Here is a 25021-nt window from a genome sequence, read left to right as displayed (position 1 = left end):
CCTCCCCTCTTCCCTAGCTAACTCCTGATCTCCTTTGCATTCTATAAGGCTTTGGATTAAATGTCACCTCTTCAGAGGACATTCTTGACTGCCTTGTCCAAAATACGCCCCCTTCCTGGTTGCACTTATCAGGCTTATAGCTGTTTTATACTTTCATTGCTTACTTTTTGTTTCCTCCGCATTGGGCTGTGAACTCCATGAGGTCAGGGACCAACCTAGCGCATTGCAAAGCACGTGGTCCTCTATAAATATTGTGGAATTGGAAGTGCTGGCTGAGGAACCATGGCCCTGATAGCAACTGGTAGCCTCGTGATGTGCGCTTCCACCATCGGTGCTATGCTCATCAAGAGGCTGAGGCAGGCGAGTCTCAGGATTTGCCTGCTTGAGAGATCCTCAGAACCAGCCGGCCCTCCTGAGAGTGACGAGAGTGGTTTCCAAGGTGACAGTAAACAGGGGGCGGAGCCTCGGAATGCAGGGCTTCAGCAGGGCCCACCACGGAAAGGAGGCAGCGTGGGGAGGCGCGCATGCAGGGTCCCCGCTCAGTGCTGCTCCTGAGCGCAGGGGAGCCGAGGGTCTCACACCAAGGCTCCACGGCCTGGTGCAGTCAGGAGGGTGGCCCCGTATGCGGCTGCCAGAGGAAGCCGCAGCCGCCCAAGCCATGCACCAGTTCCACAGTCCCATGGCCCTGGGCACGCCACTCGATGTTGAGGCCCCCTGAGACGCAGCCATGGCCGCGGCCCGCCTCCATTTGGCCCAGTGAGGCTTGCGCAGGCTGCGAACACTCGGCCCGCAGCCCCGCCTTAGCGCACAGCCCATGCCACGCCTTCGAGTCGCTCACCCACTGCACTCGCGCCCAGGGCGCCACAGATCTACGTCCCCTTGGGCCCTCGCACACCCGGGTCCTTGATGATGCCCGGCTGCAGGACGGTGAGGCCCTGTGCTGTAGGCCCATCCTGGCCTGAGGCGGTAGCAGCGAGGACGGGAAGATTTGGGGTGGAAGGAATGGAGGCCGGGAGAGTGATAGAGGGTGGGCATCTAGATGAAGGGTAGAAAAAGAAAAGGAGCGTGGGCATTGGGGCTAGAAGAGATGCTAGGCTGAGCCCTCGCTATACATCTTTTTGCAGGTTCCCTTGTACTCTGGCCAGGATTGTCCAAGGCGTCTCATCACATGGGCCGGCTGAGAAAAGCCAAGATCTATGTAGAGAAAGCTGTCAAGGTTGGAGGGGACTGTGGGGGTCGCGTTCTAGAATGGCTCAGCCTGTCTCCCTGAACGACTTTATTCCATCCTTAAAAAAGCAAACAGAAACCCTTGATCCCACACCTGTCTGTAAATACCTCCCTATGTTTGATACCCCTCACTTAGCAGACGAGTCTGCTTCTCTACCTGGGATCTGCTGTTAGCTCCCACTACTCTTCTGTGCCCTTCCCCACTTCCTTCAGGAGCCACTCTAGAGGAGTCACTAGGGACTTCCCCTTAGCCCCTTTTCTGTCCTAATCTTTGTTGTGTGCTCTGTCATCCTGCACCACCCTCCCACACACCCTTTTCTCTTGGCTGTCTGCTCATTCCAAGTTTTCCTTTCTCCCTCCCTGGCTACTGCTTTTCAGTTGTCTTTGAAGGTGCCTGGGCCTTTAGTGGTTCCCTGGATCCCTTCCCACACTTGTCTCCTTGGCTGTGAGTCCATACAATGTGCTGTGCCCCCCACTTGCCCTTTCCTGCCCAGCCTGTGCTCTAACTCCACACCCAGCAGATCCAGCACCTACTTGACATCTCTATCTAGAGAACTTAAAAGCATTTCCATGTCCCACACCATATTCTTGATTTTCCTGCCTAAACCAGTCCTCACTAGTCTCTAGTTCTCCCCATCTCCTAGTTGCTCAAGTCAGAGATCTGATCTTTCTGTTCACTTACCCACACATCTACTCCCATCGGCAAAACCAATCATCTCTATTTGTAGAACAAGTCTGAACTCTATTACTTCCTTCCTTTCCCCACTGTAGCCACCTTCATTCTAGCTATTGTGATTTCTCTCCTACACAATCCGTAGCAGCCTTCTAGCTGGCATCCCTACTTCCATCCTTGTCTCTTCCATCTAGTTTCCATACAGCAGCAAGCCAAACTTGTGGAGCCTCCAGCCATGGCACTCCCTCCCTTCGCCTTTAGTGCTTCACACTGCTGTTCTAAAATTCAAGACCATTTCCAAGGCCTGCAGGGCCTTCCACAGTCTAGCTATGACCTGCCTCCTTAGGAGCGCCCCCCTCATTTCCATCCTCACCCTGGCCTTCTTCCAGTTCCTTCAGACCTCTCTTCAGCCTCAAGATCTTTGCTCATGCTTTGCCCTTTGCCTCATCTGCCATTTTCCCACCTCTGTAAAATTCATGGCTCCTTCTCCACCTTCCCTGTGTATGTATTTCTAGTTTCTCTGGATCCCCATTAAGTATCTGGTTTTTGGACCCAGCCAGCTTGGATTTAAATCCCTGCTTTTTCACTTAACCACTGTGTGGCCAAGCTACTCAACCTCTCTATGTCTCTGTTTCATAACGAGTTAAGTGGGGATAATAGCATCTATTAAAAATACATGTTATTTTTAGTAATATATATAAATGTTTAGCACATAGTAGGTGTTCAATAAGTATTAGCTACTACCATTATAATTTTGGTTATGCATATTTATTTATCTACTTGTTTATAATCTGTCTCCCCTACTAGAATATAAAGATTTCCTGAAGGTAGAGCCCATAACTGTCTGGTTCACCATCCCCTATGTCTGGCACTTAGGTGGTACTTACTGAACAAGTATCCTTCTTTCACCTTGCAGCAGAAGAAGATCTTTATGATCCAAGGTCACTACCCAGTAATCCGGTGCCTCTTGCGCCACAGGGGCTGGGTGGAGAAGAAGATGGTCCGCTCCTCGGGCACCACCCTGCTGTCACCTCAGAAGGATCTGGACAGCTCAGTAATGGATGATAGCAACACCACTGAGGATGGTGAGCAGTTCCTTCCATTTCACCAGCTCTCTCTCCCGAGTCCCTTTTCTTTGGCTCCCACTGACCCAGGGTTGAGACTTTGGTATGGGACAGGGGCAGGGGCCTCACCAGGCCTGGACTCTGCATTTGCAGAAGATGAAGATGAGGACGAGGTGTTCCAGACACCACAACTGTTCGACTTCAATGACACACAGGAATTTGATGACCCAGATGGGACACACGCTCTGATGGTGAGGGCCCAAGGGACTGGCAGGGGTCTGCTTAGTTGGAGGGAGGGCACTGGAGTCCAGCTGGATGACCCCAGACAAGTTTTTTCCTTCTCTGAGCCTCAGTTTCCCCATCTGCAGTAAAAACTGCTTCTCTAAAGCCTGGATGGGCTAGCAGAGTGGTGAGAGACACAGTGGGGCTCTGACAAGGCTGACCTGGGACCAGAACTTGGCTAGGCTGTATCAGAAACTGGCATAGACTCCAAGCCTGGGAATTCCCCCTTCCAAATAAACCCCCAGAGTTCATCTCCTCCCTCTGCCCATGGCAAGTGAAGGCTGGGAGGAAGGGCTTAAAAAGCTCTGAAAGAGGCTGATATGACGGTGTGGAGGACATGCATGTTGAGGTGTCCTCACATGTGGCTTCGAGTCTTGTCGCCACCACTTACTAAGTTGAACTGTACCAAGTTGCTGTTCTTGTATGTCAGGAAAGGTTGAGCAAGGGCAGTTTCATATGGCTCAACCTTGTCAGCCTTGGACAAGTCACCCTCCCTGTGCCTCAGTTCCCTCATTCGTGAAATGAAGACAACAATAGCACCTACCTCACAGGGGCTGCTGAGGATTAAATAAATTGACATGGAAAGTGCTTAGAACATGGTCTAGCACATGGTGTTGTTGCTTATTAATAATCGTACCTCCCAGAGTTGTAGGAAAAATAGAGAGACATAGAGCCTTTGTCACATGCTATGTGCCCATCAGTTTGGAGTCATTGTCCTGCCACTGAGCAAGTCATGGATGGCCGTGGGCCAGAACGAGGTGGCTTAGTCACTGCCTAGGAGCTTAGTCACTGCCTAGGAGCGCTTGGCCACAAGAGGCTGCAAGCCTGCCTGCTCACTGCTCACCAAGTATATACCCTGGAGGAAGAACTGTCCTTTTTTATTTTACACAAAGGTGGTGTGTGGGCTAGAGGCCATCTTGGAAGCATCCTCTCCTTCCATTCATGCACCCTGCTCAGCAGGGCAGGAAGAAGCCTCTTCCAGCCTTGTGCTACCCACACCAGACTCCCCTGTCTCCTCTCCCCAGTCCCGCATGGTTCGGAATGAGATCCCCTACTTCATCTGGACCACGCGGCGGGATGTGCTGGACTGTCGCTTCCTCTCTAAGGATCAAATGATAAACCACTATGCCCGGGCTGGCTCCTTTACCACAAAGGTGGGCTCCCCAGGGAAGAGGGCATGGCAGCTTCCAACCCCCCAGCCCTTGGACCAAAAACCCAGTTCCCTGTTCTCCTTGGCATTAAGAGAGAGTTCTCCAGAGGGGTTTAGTATGTAACATAGTGGGATTTGGAATTAGACAGTCCTGGGTTCAGCTCCAACCCCTGTAGCATGTCTGGCACATGTAGACATTGACTAAAATAGACTCCAGGATCCAAACAGGATCTGGAGCCAGAACAAACACCAAGTTCAATGACTGACTGAGCAAGAAGGCCCTCACCTCCTAAGCAGAGGATATCTGGCTGATGGATCCGTTCTATCTTACTAAGGTGTAGTAAACTAAGGTGTTAATAAGATAAGGTTTATTGACAAGTGATTTCACCTCTCTGGGCCTCAGTTTCCTCATCTTTAAATGAGAATAACAGTAAAACTATCTTCTAGGATTGTGGCAAAAATGAGGTCTTTATAATTGGGACCTGCTAGTATATTTTTTGGTGTGGACTGGGAAGGATTCCTAGAGGAAGCAGGTCTTTAAGAATGTGACAGGTTGGATATGAGGGATGTGGGGCCTTCTCAGCAGGGACTGAGTGGGTGAACATCTGGAGGTGAATGTGAGTGAGTCAGGCCAAGCAAGGGCTCAGAGTCTCTGAGAATGTCCAGGCAGAGTCTCCCAGAGCTGTCTGGGCTGGTGCTAAGGGTGGGGAGCCCCTGGAAGATTCTCTGGGAAAGTCCCACCCTGACCCTTCAGTGGCTAACTCCATAGGTGGGTCTATGTCTCAATCTCCGGAACTTGCCGTGGTTTGACGAGGCTGATGCTGACTCCTTCTTTCCACGCTGCTACCGCCTGGGGGCTGAGGATGACAAAAAGGCCTTCATAGGTAAGGAGATGCCCATCCCCATGCCTGGAGTCCTCTGGCTGCAGGATGAAGGCTTCTCTCCTCATGCACTTGTCAACCCCAGCAGAATTCCTTCTCCATCCCTAATCCTTATTTTTCCCTAGTGTGCCTCTCTTAATGAACCTCCTAGCTTTGTCAGCCCAGACCTCCAGAAGATCTTAGGTAGTTTAACTTGCATTCTAGAGCAGATTCTAAAAGTGGTCAATGGGCTGAGCTTGGAATCCATAATGGATTCCAGACCTGTGTCGAATTCCATTGACTAGATTGGGTCTCTGATCCAGAAAAGGTCTAGACTTTGGGCTCCTGAAGCAGAATAGTTTCCAACTCTAGAACATGTTCTAAATTCTAGTCAGAATTTGGATCCAGAGTGGATGCTCGGTTTAAATTAGTCTCCAAATCTAAAATAGGTTTTGGGCCAAGGTTTGGTTCTGAGGCTAGAAGTCCATCAGGAATAGAAGAAAGAAATCAGACAACAGGTTTAGGTGAGATTCTAAAGGCAGAATATGAGCCAAGTCAAGTCAGATTCTGGATCTGGTTCTATGTTTGAAACAGGAGTCAGGTTCTAACCCAGGTTCTAGAATTAGAAGGTAGTCAGGTTCTGGATCCAAAGCAGGGCAGGTCATGATCAGGTTCTAGAAACAGAACATACCTGGAGCCTAGGGGCTGAGCAGAGTATTCCCTGCTCCTGGAGCAGAGGACTTCTGGTTGACAGCTGCCCGCAACGTTCTGAAGCTGGTGGCAAAGTCCGAATGGAAGTCATATTCTATCCAGGCAGAAGAGGAAGAGGCCCCACGTAAGTACTATGTGGTTCCCTCCATTCCCTCATCCATTTGTTCTCCCACACATCCACCCATCCATTTATTATTCATCCACACATCTATTTATTTTCCATATCTGCCTATTTACCATCCCTTCCCACCCACCCACCTATGTACATCTACCCACCCCTCTGTTCTTCCATTCATCTACTCATCTGTCCATCTACCTACCCACTCACCCACACACTCACTGATCTCACATTCACCTACCCATCCATCCATTCATTTCCCCACTTATCCCCACACTGTTGATCTACTCATTCATCTACTTTCCCTCAGCAACTTTCTATTCATCCCTCCACTCCGCCACCTTCCTACCTAGCCTTCCACAGACCCATGTACCCATCTATCCACCTGCTTTTCCATCCTTCTCTCCATCACCTGTCTATGCTCCAGTCTATCCACTCATCCATTCTTTTGTCCCAACCACCTACCCACCTATCTTCCTATCCATTTGTTAATTGATCCACTTCCTTATTCAGCCCTTCCATGGGCCTGGAATGTGGCCAAGCTCTCTAGTGGGGACAGACTAAGTCCTGTCTGTGGGGAACTCAGGTCTCTGCAGGAGAGGAAGCAGTGAAACTGTATAGTTTCATGTGGTCTGAGGGCTCCTTGTGCCCAAGGAGGCACAGAGGTCTCCACATTCCATGTTAGCCCAATCCATTGCTTGCCCTTTCCCTTTCTGGACTTAGCTCCTACCTCAAAGCCCCCATACTGTAATTCAGGGGTCTATTAGCCAGGGATTCAGGGCCATAAGGGGCAGCTCTACTGGGAGGTGGGAAATCCCTCTTTCTTCCAAAGGGAGACCTCCCCATTGCTTCTCCCTGGGTGTGCTAGGATCAGGGGCACAAGGGCCTCAGGTGTGTGAGAGGTCCCAGGATCAGAAAGGATGCAGGTGTGTCTGAGGATATAGGAGCTGAGACTCTGGGGTGGACCCTCGAGTGATTGAGAAGTTCTGGGACAGTGGGGGCCAAGGATGAGCACTAGGGTCTCAGGTGAATTTAGAATAAAGTCTCAGGTAAGTGACAGGTCCCAGGGCAGTGAGTGATGCAGGTGTGTGGTGGGTCTCAGGTGTATTTGGAAGAGTCTTTATTTAAGCAACAGGCCTTGGAGCTGTATGTGTGCCGCGGCATGTCTCAGGTTACCTATCAGATGGTGATAAGCCCCTCCATGCCTCTGCAGAAGACCAGAAGCTCACAACACAGGAGCAAAAGCTGGAGAAGGTATCCCCAGAGTTTGTGGATGAGGCTCTGTGTGCCTGTGAGGAGCACCTTAACAACCTAGCCCACCTGGACATTGACAGGGACTTGGAGGCCCCGCTGTACCTCAGCCCTGAGGGCTGGTCCCTCTTCCTCCAGCGCTACTACCGAGTGGTCCAGTGAGTATCTCTGCAGCACTGCATGGAGCACGGGCAGATGCCCCCAGCTCTAGGGGGCTTCCATGTTCTGAGCCATGTTTGGTCAGGGACAAACCCTCTCTAGTGCAGCCCCCACCTCCTCCCTAAGCCTTTTGCTTTTGTTTGTCCTATTACTCTCCTGCCCAAGAACTACTCAGGGCTCCCATTGCCTTCACGATGTGGCGCAAACCTTCCTTCCTGGATCTCCACAAAGGTCATGGCTTGTGCTATAATGCAGACCTCAATTAGAGTCCTAGATTTGCAACTTTCAAGCTCGATGACCTTGGAAATGTCACTAATCTTTTTTGAGCTTTACTTTTCTCAAATGCAAAATATATTTTTAAAAATTGTCTTGCTCAAAGGTAGGATTAGACATGGTAATTTGTATTATGTATGTAATACTGAGGCACAGACTCAGTATTCACTCACAAAATAAGAATCTGTTATGTCAATCAATTTTATCCTAGAGGCCAGTGTTTCCCAAAGTGTGCTAATAGGATGCTAGTTCTACAGGATGTAAATCAATTTTTGTGGAGGAAAAAAAAGGGGGGGGGTGGGCTCTGTGGTCAATCATCTTTGGAAAACATTGGGTTAAACAAAGTTAGTAGCAGGTTTCCTTGGTGCAGGGCTTTTCAGAATGCGTGGGTGGGACATACCCCAGAGAGAGAGAGAGTGGGCAATGTTGGAGGTCCTCAAATAAGGTGTTTTTATAACGTTGATGAGATGCTGTTCTGGGAACTTTTGTTTATATCATTTAGCCCATGGTAAAATTGGTTTTGTTATACACGGTTTCACTTAACTGCAGAACCTATCAACAATGTTAAGTGAGTACCTAGTGTGTATCCTGTACCTAGGTGACCCTAGACCCCTCAGAACATCCTGACGGGTTGTGTTTTCAGGGCACATGTTGGGAAAGGTCCTTAAGCAGAGGAAAGGAGTGTCAATGAGACTGGTGCTATTGCAGGGAGATTCCATTCAGCAGAGGCATGCAGGAGAGACTGAGGGAGAGGGCCCAGAAGGCAGAGCACTGTGTGCCAGGCTCCAGAAATGGCACGTAGACCCTGCTCTCAAGGGACACAAAGCTCAGGTGGGGAGACTTGCAGCAAGCCAGGCAGGAGAGCTCAGGGCCTCACTGGGGTGGGTTAACAGGGAAGAATGGAGCAGATTCAATGATTTATTTACAGGGAAAACTAAAGAGCTAATAATGAAATTTGAATGTGAAAAAACCCACATTATTGATAAATCATTCATTTGTATCTTTTTTTAAGTGTCAGAAAGTGAAAATGACCCTGTACTTTCCCCTTAGCTCCAAGAATATGTAAAGCCACCCTTCTTAAACTAAGAATTATCAAGACTGAGTTAGAATGTTATGTGAAAAGAATGTGAGTCCTATTTATTTCTGGGTATAGGCGAGTTCTAGAGGGCTGTAGGAACCTCTCAGAAGTCAGAATGTCATAAAATATTGCATCATGTAACACATGTGTCAAGTTGTTCAGTTAGCGAGTTAGCATTCATTAATTCATTTAATATTTATTGCCAAGCCCTGGCTGGCATAGCTCAGTGGATTGAGCACAGGCTGTAAACCAAAGCATTGCAGGTTCGATTCCTAGTCAGGGCACATGCCTGGGTTGTGGGCCATGTCCCTGGGTTGCCTCTCATGTGGCCCCCAGTGGGGCCACACATTGATGTTTCTCTCTCTTTCTCCCTTCCTTCCCCTCTCTAAAAATAAATAAATAAAATCTTTTAAAAATATATTTATTGCCATGTTTCTCAACTCCCCTCCCATACCCTTTACGTCCCCCAACCCCTTCCCCTCTGGTAACCCCCATGCTGTTGTCTGTGTTTTCTCAACTTTTTAAAACAAATCCATGACTCAGCAGCCAGGCTTTTTATCAGGGCTGACTTTCCACAAGCACATGGGTTATTTTTTATTTCTGTTAAATATAAAGTCACATTGTCATGCTGAACATATTTTTTCTAGTTACTACACGTGCCCCTGCCACCCCCATGTGACACTTTTCTGGGCCAGATCACAGATTTACTGAGCACCTTCTTTGTGCTGTGGCCCACAGGACGGTTTCCAGCAAACCTTCTGGAAGTAGAAAGGTCAGGACGTAGGTGTGACTGAGAGGCCCTGCTGTACCCCTTCCACCCTGCTGTCCCTGTTCCTGGCGCTGCCCCAGTGGCTGCCTCCTTATCACAAGAGAGAGAAGTTCTCCATGGCTGGAGACAGTCAGGAGGCTGAGATGTTAGAGGGAGGTGAGCATCGAGTGGAGGCTTCCTTCCTATTCAGTCAGGAGAGAAGAAATAGGAGAGTTTGGATGAGGCAGCCATCTGGGCTGTTTTTTGTGGCTTGGTTTAATTCAGGACAGTTTGTGTCCTGTAGGGAACAGGGCCTCTCTTTGTCCATGAACCCAGTCTGTACAGACGAGGTGCGGAGATAAACTCCTGCCAAAGTACTTGCTTACCCAACCATTCATTCATTTAAGAGACTTTTAGGGAGTGCCGAGTTAAGTGCCAAATACACTGCCTGGGGATGGGAATACAACAGAGAATAACAGCTGCAGAAGTGTTCCCGCTCTTACGGAGCTTACGTGCCAGGGAGGGGAGATAGACAGTAACTAAGTGTAGATGTCAGGCGGTAGATGGTAGGAAGAGAAAAGAAATAAAGCAAGGAGATGTGTGATACAGATGTGCTTGAAAAGAATTAGACTAGGAAGGGATTCACGTAGCAAACAGTGCTAGGTCCAGGTTAGAAGGGGGATTAAACCTCCCAACACACCTGTAAGTGTAGGCAGGATGTAGTTTGTGTCCTGGTTCAGCTTTTAACTCAATTTGTGATATTGGACAAGTCTCTTAACGCTCTAAGCTTCAGTTTACACTGCTCTAAGATGGGACCAGTAATACCTTCTTGGCTGAGCTACAGGAAGGATTAGTGATAATATATGTAAAGTCCTCCGCACAGAGCCTGGATGTAGTGGTGCCTCACCATTAGATGTGGTGTGATTAATTCTGCCAAAGGCAATTTTAAGGTACTGGAAAGTGAGGTGGCAGAAAGTGGAGTGTTGGAGTGGGTTGTGGCAGCCTGGGATGGTGCCCTGGGCAGATGGTGCCTCGGGGAACACCTTGAGGGTGGGTATGGAGGTTTGGGAGACACCTATGTGGATCGGTAGGGAGGAAAGGGCATGACCAAGTCTGGTAGGACCATGGCCAGGAGGCTTGTGTCTCCCTTTGCCTTGTCTACCAGGCGGTCCCCAGGCCCAGTCCTGCCCAAGACCCATCATCTCCCCACAGTGAGGGGGCAGAACTCATGCACCTCGATGCTCATGTCCAGCGCTGTGAGAACGTCCTGCAGCAGCTCCGGGCAGTGTTGCCCCAGATGGACATGGAAGGAGATCGCAACATCTGGATCGTGAAGCCAGGAGCCAAGTCCCGTGGCCGAGGTGGGTGTCAGCCCTGCACCCTGCACCAGCACCTACAGCCTACCTCCTCAACTAGAGGCCAGGGCTGTCCATAGTGCAGGCTCAACCGGAGCCAAACTGCCTGGATTTGAATTCCAGCTCTGCTATCAATATGCTTTGTGACCTTGAGCAAGTTATATCACCTCTCTGAACCTCAGTTCCCTCATCTATGAGAAGTGATGTTACTTCCTACAGGGTGAGGGTTAGAAGAGGCAGTGTGTCTCAAACTCAGCATGGTGCCAGGCAGATTAATCTTCCCCTAAACCTTGGCTGCTGTGATGATGCCAGCTTCTCCTCTCCTGTCCTCAGAGTTGGGTTGATATTTTAGGTAGGTCTGGTGATACTCACGTGCAGGTGCTTGTTATCTAAGGCTCTTAGGTTTGACCAGTGTGCCCTGTGAGATATAGCATAGTGGTTAAGGGTATGGATACTGGGAGCCAGACTGTCTGGGTTCAAACCCAAGCTTGCCTCCTGCTATTTGTAACACCTTGGGTAGGTTAGTTAACCTCTCATGCCTCATTTTCATCATTAGTAAAATGAAGTCAATAAATAAATACCTAGAGGATTAGATGAGTATGACATATGTAAAATATTTAGATTCTATCCTTTTACATAGTAACTGCTATATAAGTGCTATTATTTTTAGCAATTCTTGTGGCTCCTCAGCCCAGTGTGAATGGAATCTGAACAGGAGAGAGCCCACAAGCCAGGTGGTGCCTTAGTCCAGCCTTTAAAAGCTGGTTAAGGAGTTCTGAGGAGTAGAAGACAGACTTTTGGCAGACGCCTCCCAATACTGCCCTTGGACGGTTCGTTCATGTGTAAGTGAAGCCACGACAGCTCCAGACACTGTGGGACACTCTCTCAGGAATGTCACTTCAAAACTAACATCGTGGTCTTTATTTTTCTACAATACCTTGGAAATAGTTTTGTTGTTTTTTTTCCAAGTATGAAAGTATGTGGTTATTATATTGTAAAAAAAGAAAGAAAGCAAAAGCCACCCTTGATTTCACAGAGATAACTACTGTTAACCTTTCAGTGTGTTTCTTTCCACAATTTCTTCTATACATTTGGGGAGAGAGATTTATTTTAGTTTAGTTTAAACAAAGACATACTATTCTGCAGTCTCCTTTTGTAGTGTCCTTAATATCAATTAGTACTACTTTAGTACTACTTATTTATTCTTTGCATATTTCTTTGTCCTTAATAATAGATCTTGGAGATCACCTGATTTCAGAACATCTAAATCCGCCTTTTTCCCCCTGTTTTTAGCTTATTTTTTAAAAGTTTTTTAATTGTATTTTTTTCCATTACCATTCACCTCCCTTATACTCTTCTCTGCTACCACAATCACCACACTGATGTCCATGTCTATGTGTTTTTAGCTTACTGTTATGGGTACTTCTAAAATGCACAAACTAGCAAGAACAACACAATGAATCTCCATAAACCTAACACCAAATTAAAAATTTTTCTCTCCATTTTTAGAAAAATTTAATTGAAATGTATATATACTATATCTCATTGACAAGGGTACATACTGTGAGTGTACAAGTCCATGAACTGTCACAGTTGTGGAAGCAGCACCCAGGTCATGAAATAAAACATTCCCTGCACCCTGGAAGGCCCTCACCCACATTTCCTTCTAGACTGTACCTCCCACAATGGTGATCCCTATTCTGATTTATAATACCATAGATTAGTGTTGCCTGTTTGTGAATTTTATGTAAAAGGATAGTATGTACTCTTACCTCATTCTCTTTTACAGCTGCATAAATCTAATCTTGTTTAGATATACTATCATGGACTCACCTAATCCTTTAAAAAAACATTTTAAAAAAATCCTTAGAGAGAGGGAAAGGGAGGGATAAAGAAAGAGAAACTTTCAATGTGTGGTTGCCTCTTGCACCCACCCCATTGGGGACCCTGCCTGCAACCCAGGCATGTTCCCTGACTGGGAATTGAACCAGCGACCCTTTAGTTCACAGGCTGGCACTCAGTCTACTGAGCCACATCAGTCAGGGCTTGCCTAATCCTTTTCTGATGGGTATTTACATGGCTGCCAGTTTTTTCCCTATTTATTTGTTTATTGATTGATTGCTCTTATAAATAATTCTAATGAACAGTCTGTGCAGAGATCTATGGCCTTTCCCTTTTTTTCCTTAGGATAAATTCTTAGAAATGAAATTGCTGGGTTGGTCAAAGGGCATGGACAGTCTCAATCCTTTTTACACCAGGCATCGTGATTTTGGAAATCTTGGTGATCAGTCTGGCTATTTGAGAAAGAATCTGGCTTGGGAACCAGCAACAAATTATTCTGTGCCATTGGCAGGAGATTAGGCTGTTTTAGGGCCAAACAAGGAAGGAATGAGATTGATTTGTGAGTACATGTGTGTGATTTGCAGTGTGATTCTGATATTTAACAGCGTTACAACGCCCTATGCCGTATAAGCATAGATGCTTAATGTCACTAGTTGTAAAACAGATAAAATATATAAGCTACCATTTTCTGCCCAGGAAAAAGGCAAAAATAAATAACAGTGTTGGGTAGGATGCGGGTAAACAAAATCTCATTCGCTGTTGCTGGGAGTGCAGATTGGTGTAACGTCTTTGGCAATATAAAATGGAAAAATGCACATACCTTGGAGCCAGCAAACCTACATGTAGAAATTTATTTTATGGGTGACTAATAATAATGGTATAAGTTCACATTTACACAGAAAGCCCACCATATGCTAAGCACTATTCTAAATCTTTAACATGTTTAAATATATAGAATCCTATGAAACTAAGGCATGTATAGACTACCCCACAACCTGGAAAGATATCCATAGGACCTGGAAGCCACAGTTGGCTGCCTCTGGGGAAGGAGACATATTCTTAATTATATGTCCTTTTGTATTGTCTCCTTTTTGTTTCTCGTTTTATATTCTGTTGATTGTATTGAAAAAACAAAGTCATGTATGCACATGGTTTTTTAAAAAATCCCAGTGCTGTTTAATTTTTATTCATGAATATATTCCTTTTCAATCAAATAAAACTGGTTAATTTTTAAAACCATTTTTAAGGTTTTATTCATTTATTTTTAGAGAGAGAGGAAGAGCAGGAGAGAGAGTGAGAGAACCATTGATACGTGAGAGAAACATCAATCAGTTGCCTCTCACATGCCTCCAACCAGGGACCTGGCCTATGACCTAGGCATTGAGCCCTGACAAGGAATTGAACTGGCAACCTTTCAGTTTGCAGGCCAGTACTCAATCCACTGAGTCACACCAGCCAGGGTAAAATTGGTTAATTAAAAAAAAATTTAAATCCTTAGCAGATTTTCAACTTTCTCAAAGGCAATGAATGGCATTCTGATTGAGGCAGGCAGCCTAGCCCACTCGGCCCTATCATTTCTGTGGGGATAAGAGCTTATGGTGAGCTGTCCACGGTCCCTAGTCCTCTCCTAGCCGGAGCCTGCCCAGATCCCTGATTATCCCATTCCCTCCTTAGGCATCATGTGCATGGACCACCTGGAGGAGATGCTGAAACTGGTGGATGGCAACCCCATGATGATGAAGGAAGGCAAGTGGGTGGTACAGAAGTATATCGAGCGGCCCCTACTCATCTTTGGTACCAAGTTTGACCTGAGACAGTGGATCCTGGTGACCGACTGGAACCCACTTACTGTGTGGTTCTATCGCGACAGCTACATCCGCTTTTCCACACAGCCCTTCACCCTGAAGAACCTGGACAAGTGAGCCCCACCACTTACCTCCCATAAGCTCCCATTCTAGTTGGGGAGCTGGCAAAGCGGGCAATTCCAGTGCAGTGCTGGGCTCCAAACACAGACTCTGCAGGCAGGCAGGCCCGCCATCCATCTCACCACCTTCCACCTGTCATATAACGACTGAGTGCGTACCCTGTGCCATTCTCTGTTCTAGGCACTTGGGATGCAGCAGTGAACAAAACAAAAGTCCAGCTCTGATGAGTTCACAGTCTTGCAGGGAGAAACAGACAAGCAATGAACCTAATAAGTAAAATCATCTAATAGGCTAAATAGTGACATAAAAAAAAGAATGGAGAGCAGGGTAAAGGGGGTCAGGAGAAATTCTGTAGGAGAGAGGCAAGTTGCATCACTAACTTGTGGGGTGAGGGAAAGCCTTGTTGAGTCCTGAGCTTAAACTCCACCTCTGCAGGTTTCGAGCTGTGTGACTTTTGTCAAATGAAAACCTACTTAACTTCAGCTTCCACATCTGAAGAATGGAAGCAGTGATAGGGGACTCATAGCTATCAACTGTCGAATCGAGTGCTTGGTATGTGACAGGTGCTAAGCATATATCATGCATATTAGTCACAAAAATCCAGTGAAGTGGGTACTATACCTTCATTTTATAGCTGTGAAAGGAGCACTCAGATTAAATGATTTACCTAAGACCTCACAACTAGTCAGTGGTGAAGGCAGAACTTGAGCTCATGTCTTAGTGACTGTAGGGCCCATACTCTCACCCATCTTCCTACCTTCCAGGCACTGGGAGGGTTAACTGACACTGAGCTCAAAGCACTTAGCACTGTGTTCCCCACAGTGAGTGCCCTCAGGAGAGATCCTGAGAGATAAGACTGGTTCTGGCCCTGGAAGAATGTTATGGGCCCCAGGCCTCTGTCCTTGTCCTCCCCAGCAGGACCCCATCTCAGGTTGAATGGTCCACAGTGGCCCAGGGCTGGGTCCAGGGTTTGCCTGCCCTCCCCAGGTTTGGGTGGGAGGGGCAAAGGGGCCCAGACCTCAGCTCTATGCTCTCTGCCCCAGCTCGGTGCACCTGTGCAACAACTCCATCCAGAAGCACCTGGAGAATTCATGCCATCGGCACCCACTGCTGCCCTCAGACAACATGTGGTCAAGCCAGAAGTTCCAAGCCTACCTGCAGGACATGGGGGCCCCGAATGCTTGGTCCACTGTCATCGTGCCTGGCATGAAGGCTGCAGTGATTCATGCTTTGCAGACCTCCCAGGACACCGTGCAGTGTCGGAAGGCTAGCTTTGAGCTCTATGGCGCTGACTTTGTGTTTGGTGAAGACTTCCAGCCCTGGCTGATTGAGATCAATGCCAGCCCCACCATGGCACCCTCCACATCTGTCACCACCCAGTTGTGTGCTGGTGTGCAAGCTGACACCCTGCGTGTGGTCATTGACTGGCGGCTGGACCGAAACTGTGACACCGGAGCCTTTGAGCTCATCTACAAGCAGGTGAGATGGCTGGTCCCAGACAGGACCCCAGGGAGTCTTCCCCACTTCCAGGCTGCACCATAGTGAAGCACAGGCACTGCAGTCAGACAGACCCAGTTCAAGTCCTGGTCCTGCCTCAGTGACTCAGTTACAGCTCTTTCCTTATCTGTAAAATGGAGATGCCCCTACCATTTTTCTCATGGGGTTTGGGAGGATGAAATGAATTAATTTGTGTGGGTAATATTTCTAGAGTGGTGTATAGCATAGTATTCCTGAACCTCCCTGGGTTCAAAATCTCTGCTCAATAACTACAAGGTGTTTGACTCTGAACAACCTCCTAATCTCTAGGAGGGGAGGGAGTCTCAGTTTGCTCATCTGTAAAGCACGAATGAAAATAGTGCCTGCCTCATAAGGTTGTGCCAATTAAATGAGTTGAAAGCACGTTAGAACAGTGTCTGGCACATATTAAATGCTACAGAGGTTCTAGCTATTGTGGTTATTAACTAATAAGGTTGCTAGGTGTTTCATGATACATGGCATCACTGTAAAGTGCCTGGATAGATGAGTCAGTTAGTGGAAGCTACTGTTATTATTATTATTATTGTAGATACTCCCACTCAAAAAGGAGAGCCTGGGTGGGAAGTCCACAGGAATCATTGTTCCATAGAAATTCTGAAATCCAGTCTTAGCATATATTTCTAGTTTTGCTATTAGGATCCACTGTTACTTCCCAGGAGTTTTCCATAGCTCTTGCTTCCATCCATTGGGATCTCAGTTTGGCCCTGAATCATCCTTCCTTTCCTGTGGACATTCTCTATAGTTCTTAGTCTGTTACCTGCTCATAGAAATTTAGGGGTACACAAGTCTCTTTCGTTTCATATTGTACCTGTCCCTTCTAGTCCAGGTTGATATTTTTAAAAGCCCTATGTGGTTTTTTTTAAGATTTTATTTATTTACTTTTAGAGAGGGAAGGGAGGGAGAAAGAAAGAGAGAGAAACATCAATGTGTGGTTGCTGGGGGCCGTGGCCTGCAACCCAAGCATGTGCCCTGACTGGAAATCGAACCTGTGATGCTTTGGTTCGCAGACCACGCTCAATCCACTGAGCTACGCCAGCCAGGGCAGCCCTGTGTGTTTCTTACATATCAACTTTATAGTCCAGTCTATCATACAAAAGCCATGTCTACAAATCTAAGAGCTTTTCTCTCTTCTGTGAGACTGCTGTAGCACAATAGCCCTCAAAACCATAAAAATCCTGCTGTTAGCAGACCTCTGGGTGAACTCAAAATGTATTAGACTGAAACATAAGACCTACATGTATGCCCTTGGGATGCTTCAAAGATTTGTAGCAATTTTAATGGGCCCATCAGGCGTGACTTAGATCCCTCTGGAATTTTGTTGTGGTTTTTAAAAACCAAGATGTAATTGACAAATCACATTATGTTAATTTCAGGTTTACAGTATAGTGATTGGATATCTGTGTACGTGGTGAAATGATCACAACACTGAGTGCAGTTAACATCCTTCACCACATGTAGTTAACACATTCTTTTTGTGGTGATGAGAGCTTTCAGGATCTACTGTCTTAGCAACTTTGCAATATACAACACAGTATCATTAACTACAGTCACCAAGCTGTACATTACATCCCCCGGACTTATTTTATAACTGGAAGTTAAAACATTTTGACCACCTTCATACATTTCATTCACCCCTTAGCCTCCCATCTCTGGCAACCACTGATCTATCTGCTCTCTGTATGTATGAGTTCAATTATTTTGTTTGATTTTTTTTTAAGATTCCACATATAAGTGAGATCATATGATATTTGTCTTTCTCTGTCTGACTTATTTTACTTAGTATAAGGCCCTCAAGGTCCATTCATGTTGTCACAAATGGTAAGATTTCCTTCTTTTTATGATTGGATATTCTATTGGTGCGCGTATATATACACATATATACACTACATTTCTACATTTTCATTATCCACTTATCTGTCAATGGACACTAAGGTTGTTTCCATGTTTTGGTTTTGTAAATAATGCTGCCATGAACATGAAGGTGCATATATTTTTTTGGCTAGCGTTTTTGCTCCCTTTGAACAAATATTCATAAAAATGACATTTACTGGATCATGTGGTAGTCCTATTTTTAATTTTTTGAGGAACCTACATACTCTTTTCTACAGTGACTGCACCAATTTACATTCCCACCAACAGTGCATAAGGGTTTCCTTTTGTCCACATCCTCACCAATACTTGTCTTTTTCATAACAATCAAAAAGACAGGTGTGAGCTGATGTCTCCTTGTGGTTTTAATTTGCATTTCCCTGATGATTAGTGATGTTGAGCACCTTTTCATGTACCTGTTGGCCCTCTGTAGGTCTTCTCTGGAAAAATGTCTGTTTAGATCCTCACCCCATTTCATAATCAGATTATTTGTGTATTTTTTGCTAATGAGTTGTATGAGTTCTTTATCTATACTGAATATTAACTTCCTACCAGATATATGATTTGCAAATATTCTCTCCCATTTGGTTGGCCTTTTCATTTGCTGTGCACAAGTTTTTTAGTTTGATGTAGTCCCAGTTGTTTGTTTTTGCTTTTGTTTCCTTTGTTTTTGGTGTCAAATCCAAAAAATCATTGCCAAGACCAATGTCAAGGAGCATAGTATATATTTTATTCTAGGAACTTTATCTTCTAGGAATTCTAGGTTTCAGGTCTTATGCTGAAGTCTTCAATCCATTTTGAGTTGATTTTTGTATATGGTGTAAGCTAGGGGTCTAGTTTCATTCTTTTGCCTGTGGCTGTCCCATTTTCCCAAAACCATTTATTGAAGAGACTGTCCTTTCCCCATTCTTGTACCTGTATGTTCTTGTACCTCCTTTGTAATAAATTAATTGTGTGGGGTTATTTCTGGGCTTTCCATTCTGTTCCATTGATCTCTATGTCTATTTTTATGCCAGTACCATGCTGTTTTGATTACTATAGCTTTGTAATACAGTTTGAAATCAGGAAGCATGATGTCTGCAACTTTGTTCTTCTTTTTTTGCCTTTTTATTTATTTTTAATATATTTTATTGATTATGCTATTACAGTTGTCCCATTTTCCCCCTTCACTCCCCTCCACCCTGCCCACCCCCTCCAACCCACATTCCCCCCCTTTAGTTCATGTCCATGTGTCATAAGTTCTTTAGCTTCTACATTTCCCATACTATACTTGCCCTCCCCCTATTTTCTACCTATTGTCTATGCTACTTATTCTCTATATCTTTTCCCCCTCTCTCTCCCTCCCATTCCCCTGTTCATAACCTTCCATGTGATCTCCATTTCTGTGGTTCTGTTCCTGTTCTATTTGTTTGCTTAGTTTGCTTTTGTTTTAGGTATGGTTGTTACTAACTGTGAGTTTGATGTCTTTTTTTACTGTTCATAGTCTTTATCTTCTTTTTCTTAGATAAGTCCCTTTAACATTTCATATAATAAGGGCTTGGTGATGATGAATTCCTTTAACTTGGCTTTATCTGAGAAGCACTTTATCTGTCCTTCCATTCTAAATGAAAGCTTTGTTGCATAGAGCAATCTTGGATGCAGGTCCTTGCCTTTCATGACTTGGAATACTTCTTTCCAGCCCCTTCTTGCCTGAAAGGTCTCTTTTGAGAAATCAGCTGACATTCTGATGGGAACTCCTTTGTAGGTAACTGTCCCCTTATCTCTTGCTGCTTGTAGAATTCTCTCTTTCATTTTTACCTTGGGTAATGTAATTATGATGTGCCTTGGTGTGTTCCTCCTTGGGTACAACCTCTTTGGGACTCTCTGAGATTCCTGGACTTCCTGGAAGTCTATTTCTTTTGCCAGATGGGAGAAGTGCTCCTTTATTATTTGTTCAAATAACTTTGCCACTTGTTGTTTTTCCTCTTCTCCTTCTGGTACCCCTATAATTCGGATGTTGGAACGTTTAAAGATGTCCTGGAAGTTCCTAAGCCTCTCTTCATTTTTTTGAATTCTTGTTTCTTCATTCTTTTCTGTTTGATTGTTCCTTTCTTCCTTCTGGTCCCTTCCATTGATTTGAAACCCAGTTTTCTTTCCATCATGACTGGTTCCCTGTGCATTTTCCTTCATTTCTCTTATCGTAGCCTGTATCTGTTCATCTAATTTATGACCAAATTCAACCAATTCTGTGAGCATCCTGATCACCTGTGCTTTGAACTGTGCATCTGATAGGTTGGCTATCTCTCGGTCGCTTAAAAAAAACTAGCTCTGGGGCTTTTAATTCTGTTTGAGCCATCTTTATTATTTTATTTTAATTTTTTTTCTTTGGTCTGGTCACACCTGTTATGTATGAGGGGCGGAGCCTTAGGTGTTCACCAGTGTGGGGCACCTCAGTCGCTGGGTTGTGACGTTGTATGTGGGGGCGGGGTCAGAAAGGGAACAATGGCGCCTGCTCTGCTCTCTCTAGAACTTCAGTCCCCTTTGCCGCTTCCCACAAGCAAATTGGGCCCTTCTGGTTCTGGCTCCCAGGCGGGTGGGCTTGTGTACTCTCTCAGACTCTGTGGGTTTCCCCAAGGAGCCTCCTGTGAGGCTGAGAGAATCTCCTGGCCTCAACTCCCACAGGTGTTTTCAATCAGTGCCTTCAGGCTTTGTTTCCCAGCACTGGGTCCCTGGGTTGCGCGGTCTGTGTCGCTGCCAGTTTTCGCTTAGTTTGTCTGCTCGTGAATGTGTGGACAGCCAGCTGCCTTGCGCACCTCACTGGGTCTGCTCGTTGCCTCCCACGCCCAGGGTCTGCCACCGGTCCGTCAGCTGCCCCTGCGCGTCTGGGGTCTGCCAACTGCCATCTGGGCCCTGTGCACCCGCATCTGAGTCTGCCAGCCACCGCTTTTTCCTGCTGGGACCCCTCAACCCCTCTCCGTAGGCCTCCAACTCCACCCCTCCTTACCGGTCTGGATGAATGGTAGTCAGGCTTCCATTCGGTTCATTTCTCTCAGTTCTGGGTGTTTTTTGCTTCTAAATTCTTGTTGTCCTTAGTTTTGGTTGCTCGAGGAGGCACAGTGTGACTACCTATGCCTCCATCTTGGCTGGAAGTCTGCAGCTTTGTTCTTTCTCAAGATTGCTTTGGCTCATTAGGTCTTTTGGTGTTCCATACAAATTTTAGGATTTTTTTCTATTTCTGTGAAAAATGCCATTGGTATTTTGATAGGGATTGCACTGAATCTGTAGATTGCTTTGGGTAGTATGGATACTTTAACAATATTAATTATTCCAGTCCATGAACAGAAAATATCTTTCCATTTGTTTGCCTCTTCAATTTCTTTCATCACTTTACAGTATACAGGTCTTTGGTTAAAGTTATTCCTAGGTATTCTTTTTGATGCTCTTTAATTTCTTTTAATCTAGAACAGCCCCACTGCTTGTTTCTCCCCAGAGTCTGGATCTTTTGAAGGGATCAGGCTGATTGTTTTGTAGAACTGTCCCATATTCTGGATTTATCTGATTGTTTCCTTGGGGTGGTTTTGAACTGTTCTTCTGTTATCTGAATGTTCTGTAAACTAGAAGTTAGGTGAAAAAGCTTGATGAGGTTCAGCTTAACATTTTTGGCAAGACAACTTGAGAGGTGATGCTGGGTACCTCATACAGTGTCACAAGGCACGGCACTGTCAGAGCGTCTCTCGATCAGTGATGCTGACTGTGGAGTTAAGGTGGCGGCTACTAGATCTCTCCATTGTAAGCTGTGTCCTCCCCTTAGCAATGATCAGTTACTTTGGAAGGTGATACTTTGGCCCTGTGCAAATGACACATTTTCCTGTCATCCTTTTCACCTACTTGTTTTGATATCCAGTTTTAATTCTTGCCTTTTGTATCAGTTACAGAATGGTAAGTTTCAGATTCTCTTTCCTTCTACATTTATTAGCTGAGATTCTTCTGTAAAGATGAGCTTTTCCTCATCAACTCGGCTTTCTGGGAGCTCTCATATCTGGATTTTTCACAAGCTCCAATGACCCTGTTTAGATAGATTCTAATCAGGATCCTTTGATGACACAGAAAATACCTCAAACTAGCTCTGGATTAAAGTTCTTAGCGAGACACAGGGGCCTCTCTGGGAACACAGCTATAGGAGGTACCATTTGGCTTTATAAGAACTGAAATTCCACAGGAGAAATTTCTCTGCCTCCCTCTGCATATGTACTACTTCACCCCCCTCCACAGAATGCCTTCTTTCAAGCTCTCAGTTTCTGTTTCCCTGTAACTTGGGTTCATGTGAGGCTCTAGGCAGGTTCTAACCCTCTTCTCTGTCTGGGTGTCATAACTCAGATTCTCTCTGTAGAGAATCCAGCTGCACGGAGGGAGCTTTCCATCAGTAGTGGCCTGTGGAATAGAGCCACAGATGTTCCAGTGAGGGCAGCTCAGGGGGGCCAGGGGGTGGAGAGGTGCTAGTGGAGGCATGGCTGAGACTCCCACACTCCTCTGGGTTACTAATCCCAGGGCCAGTGACTCTCTCTAGGGACCAATTCAGGCCTCCAGGCCCAGACTCCTTAGAGGATAGAGGTAGGCTTCCCATTTCTCAGCCAAGAAATGTCTCCTGACTAGATGCCCCAGAAACCAATTCCATGCATCTCTGCCCAGAGTCCTTCTGGGCCTAGGATTCTAACAGCACTGTCTGAACAGGCCTTGTCTCCTCTTCTTCCCCATAGCCTGCTGTGGAGGTGCCCCAGTATGTGGGTATCCAGCTTCTAGTTGAGGGCTCCACCATCAAGAAGCCCTTGGCAATGTGTCACCGGCGGACAGGGCTCCACACAGCGCTTCCTCACCTGCTGACCCAGCGAGACTCTGGGGAAGGCAAGGACTCGGGGATCTTTATCCACATGTCAGCTCCTAGGAAAGTTCCTGGGGACAGGAGCCTGGAGCACTCCAAGAAGCCAGACTTCACTGCCACCACATCAACTGCTCAAAAGGGGAAGAAAGGCAAGGCAAAAAGTTCTACAGTCCTGGTCCACTCCAGTATCCAGAAGTGGGACTCACCCAACGCAAGGATGGGCTGCATTTTCACCAAGACCTTTGTTAGTGGGGATAGGCAGTCCCACCCCTTGAACAGATTGCCATTGAGTCTGAAGAACCCCCAGGCCCTGGCTAAGACCATTCCTCCAAAACACCCCAGGACCCCAAGGCAATTTCTTCCTGCTCTTCAAGCTTCTCCTAACTACCTGAATTTTCCCACTACCCACAGCCCCACCAAAGAGCTACCAGTAGCAAGTAAAAGTCACCACTTACAAAGTATTTTTTAAAAACACACAACCAAGTAAGTATTGTCCCTTCCCTTGCAAAGGAGTCATCCTGCAAGGCAGTTATTTCCAAGATGCCAGGACTCGGTCCCTGGTGGCTCTCTCCCCAGAGCCCAAGTTTTTCCTGCCACAATGTTCTGCCTTTGCCTCCCTGCACAGTTGCCTCTGGAGGAAAAGAACTAACATTTATACAGCACTTAACAGCTTACACTGTTTTGCTATATAACCAGCTCCTTTAGTCCTCACAGCCTAATGAGGTAGGTGCTATTATCCCCATTTTCCAGCCAAGGGATCAGGACGTTTAAGGAAGTTGCCCAAGGTTGCACATCTCAAAAGGGGCAGAGATGGGATGCAGACCCAGGTCTGTTGGACTCCAACTCGTGTGTCCTACCCATGGCCTCTGGAGGAGGAACTGGGAGGGCTCCATCTGCCTTCACATGCCCCAGCCTTCATATTCCCCCCACCTCTTGCCCTGCACACCCACCTTGAGGGGTAGCTTACTCAGCCTTGAGCACTCCCCCCCTACCCCCACCACCCCAGGCTTTCACAGCACCTCTTGCTCCCACAGCCCCTTACCACTTCCCCAGCCTCCACACCAAGGCCCGGCTGCCTTCTCTCCATGGGCTCCGACCTCAGGGCCCAGTCTTTGGACTGCAGCACAGCAAGCTGGTGGGCTCCAAGGCCCTGTTGACCACAGGCAAGGCCTTGATGATTCTACCTACCGCCAAGGTTTTGATTTCCTTCCCACCTAAACCTGAGCTCAAGTGGGCACCCACCATCCTGAAACCAAGAAAGGTGGGCCTCAAACTATGACTCGCATCCAGGAGGGCAATGATGAGTGCTGGGGTCAGGGCTGGAGGGCACAGGCAGAGGGCAGCTCCCGGGCTGGCTGGAGCCCCAAGGGGAGGGCTTGTTTCCCTCAGAATTCCCTTCCTAGACAAATTCCTGATCATCTCTCCCCTTCTTCCCTCCTTTTATACCAAGGCTGCTGTTGTTCCCAAGCACCTTTGTGGTCCCCATCCTGGAAGTGCCTTGTGGCCTTTACCCTCTGAAGTTAGAAATCTTCCTAGTACACATAGGAAGATCAAGGCCAAAAGCGAGTTCAAGGCCAAACTCTGTGACAGACTCAAGGCTGAAGCATGCCTCATGAAGACACTGAGCCTTCCAGGATCCCTGCCTCTAATCAATGCACACCAGGGATTGGGGGGAATGCAGGATGTGAGGCTAGAGAAGCTCTTGCTTCAGGCCTCACTGCCCTCATCCTGGGTGCAGCACCAAATAAAAAGGAGCAAATAAAGTATTCTTGGCTTGGCTTCGTTTCTATCAGAGGGTGAACAGAGTGTGGCGTGGGGCTCTGTACCCCAAAATCTAGAGCAAGAGTTAGAGGCCATCAGGAACTCCTCCAGGAAGCAAGGCTCAGAATTCCCACATAGTGGCAGACATGGGACTTCCTGTTCAGGAAGGCTCTCTGATCTTTAGGTAGGGGGATAAGTCTTACTTTACAGAAGAGGCAACTGTCTGAATGAGGCAGTATGGCTTGCCCAAGATCACGGGGCAGTGGACAGAAGTCTGGGAT

At 46.6% G+C, this 25021-nt stretch overlaps 1 protein-coding gene across 1 annotated transcript; it reads left to right on the top strand.

The window, feature by feature from the left end:
- Window positions 1-563: 563 nt before the first annotated feature.
- On the top strand, window positions 564-24744 carry LOC123814290 (tubulin monoglycylase TTLL3-like). The gene is made up of 14 exons (XM_045832011.1): window positions 564-927; window positions 1125-1216; window positions 2817-2985; window positions 3118-3215; window positions 4272-4400; window positions 5166-5280; window positions 5993-6091; window positions 7299-7494; window positions 10807-10955; window positions 14466-14709; window positions 15760-16195; window positions 22858-23128; window positions 24014-24240; window positions 24448-24744. Exons 1-14 carry the CDS (start codon window positions 702-704, stop codon window positions 24739-24741), a joined length of 2745 nt encoding a protein of 914 aa, XP_045687967.1. The 5' UTR covers window positions 564-701; the 3' UTR covers window positions 24742-24744.
- The last annotated feature ends 277 nt before the right edge of the window (window positions 24745-25021 follow it).

This window comes from Phyllostomus hastatus, unplaced genomic scaffold (genome assembly GCF_019186645.2).
Source record: "Phyllostomus hastatus isolate PE091 unplaced genomic scaffold, TTU_PhHast_1.1 phas_contig_16, whole genome shotgun sequence".
Taxonomy (NCBI): Eukaryota; Metazoa; Chordata; class Mammalia; order Chiroptera; family Phyllostomidae; genus Phyllostomus; species Phyllostomus hastatus.
This window is presented reverse-complemented; position numbering and strand designations above follow the sequence as displayed.

Excerpts from the sequence above, each read along its gene's own strand:
- LOC123814290 (XM_045832011.1), top strand. The coding sequence starts at position 702 with ATGTTGAGGCCCCCTGAGACGCAGCCATGGCCGCGGCCCGCCTCCATT. Across the intron at positions 6,092-7,298 it reads AGAAGAGGAAGAGGCCCCAC|AAGACCAGAAGCTCACAACA; the intron begins GTAAGTACTATG and ends ATGCCTCTGCAG. Across the intron at positions 23,129-24,013 it reads TGCTCAAAAGGGGAAGAAAG|CCCCTTACCACTTCCCCAGC; the intron begins GCAAGGCAAAAA and ends TTGCTCCCACAG.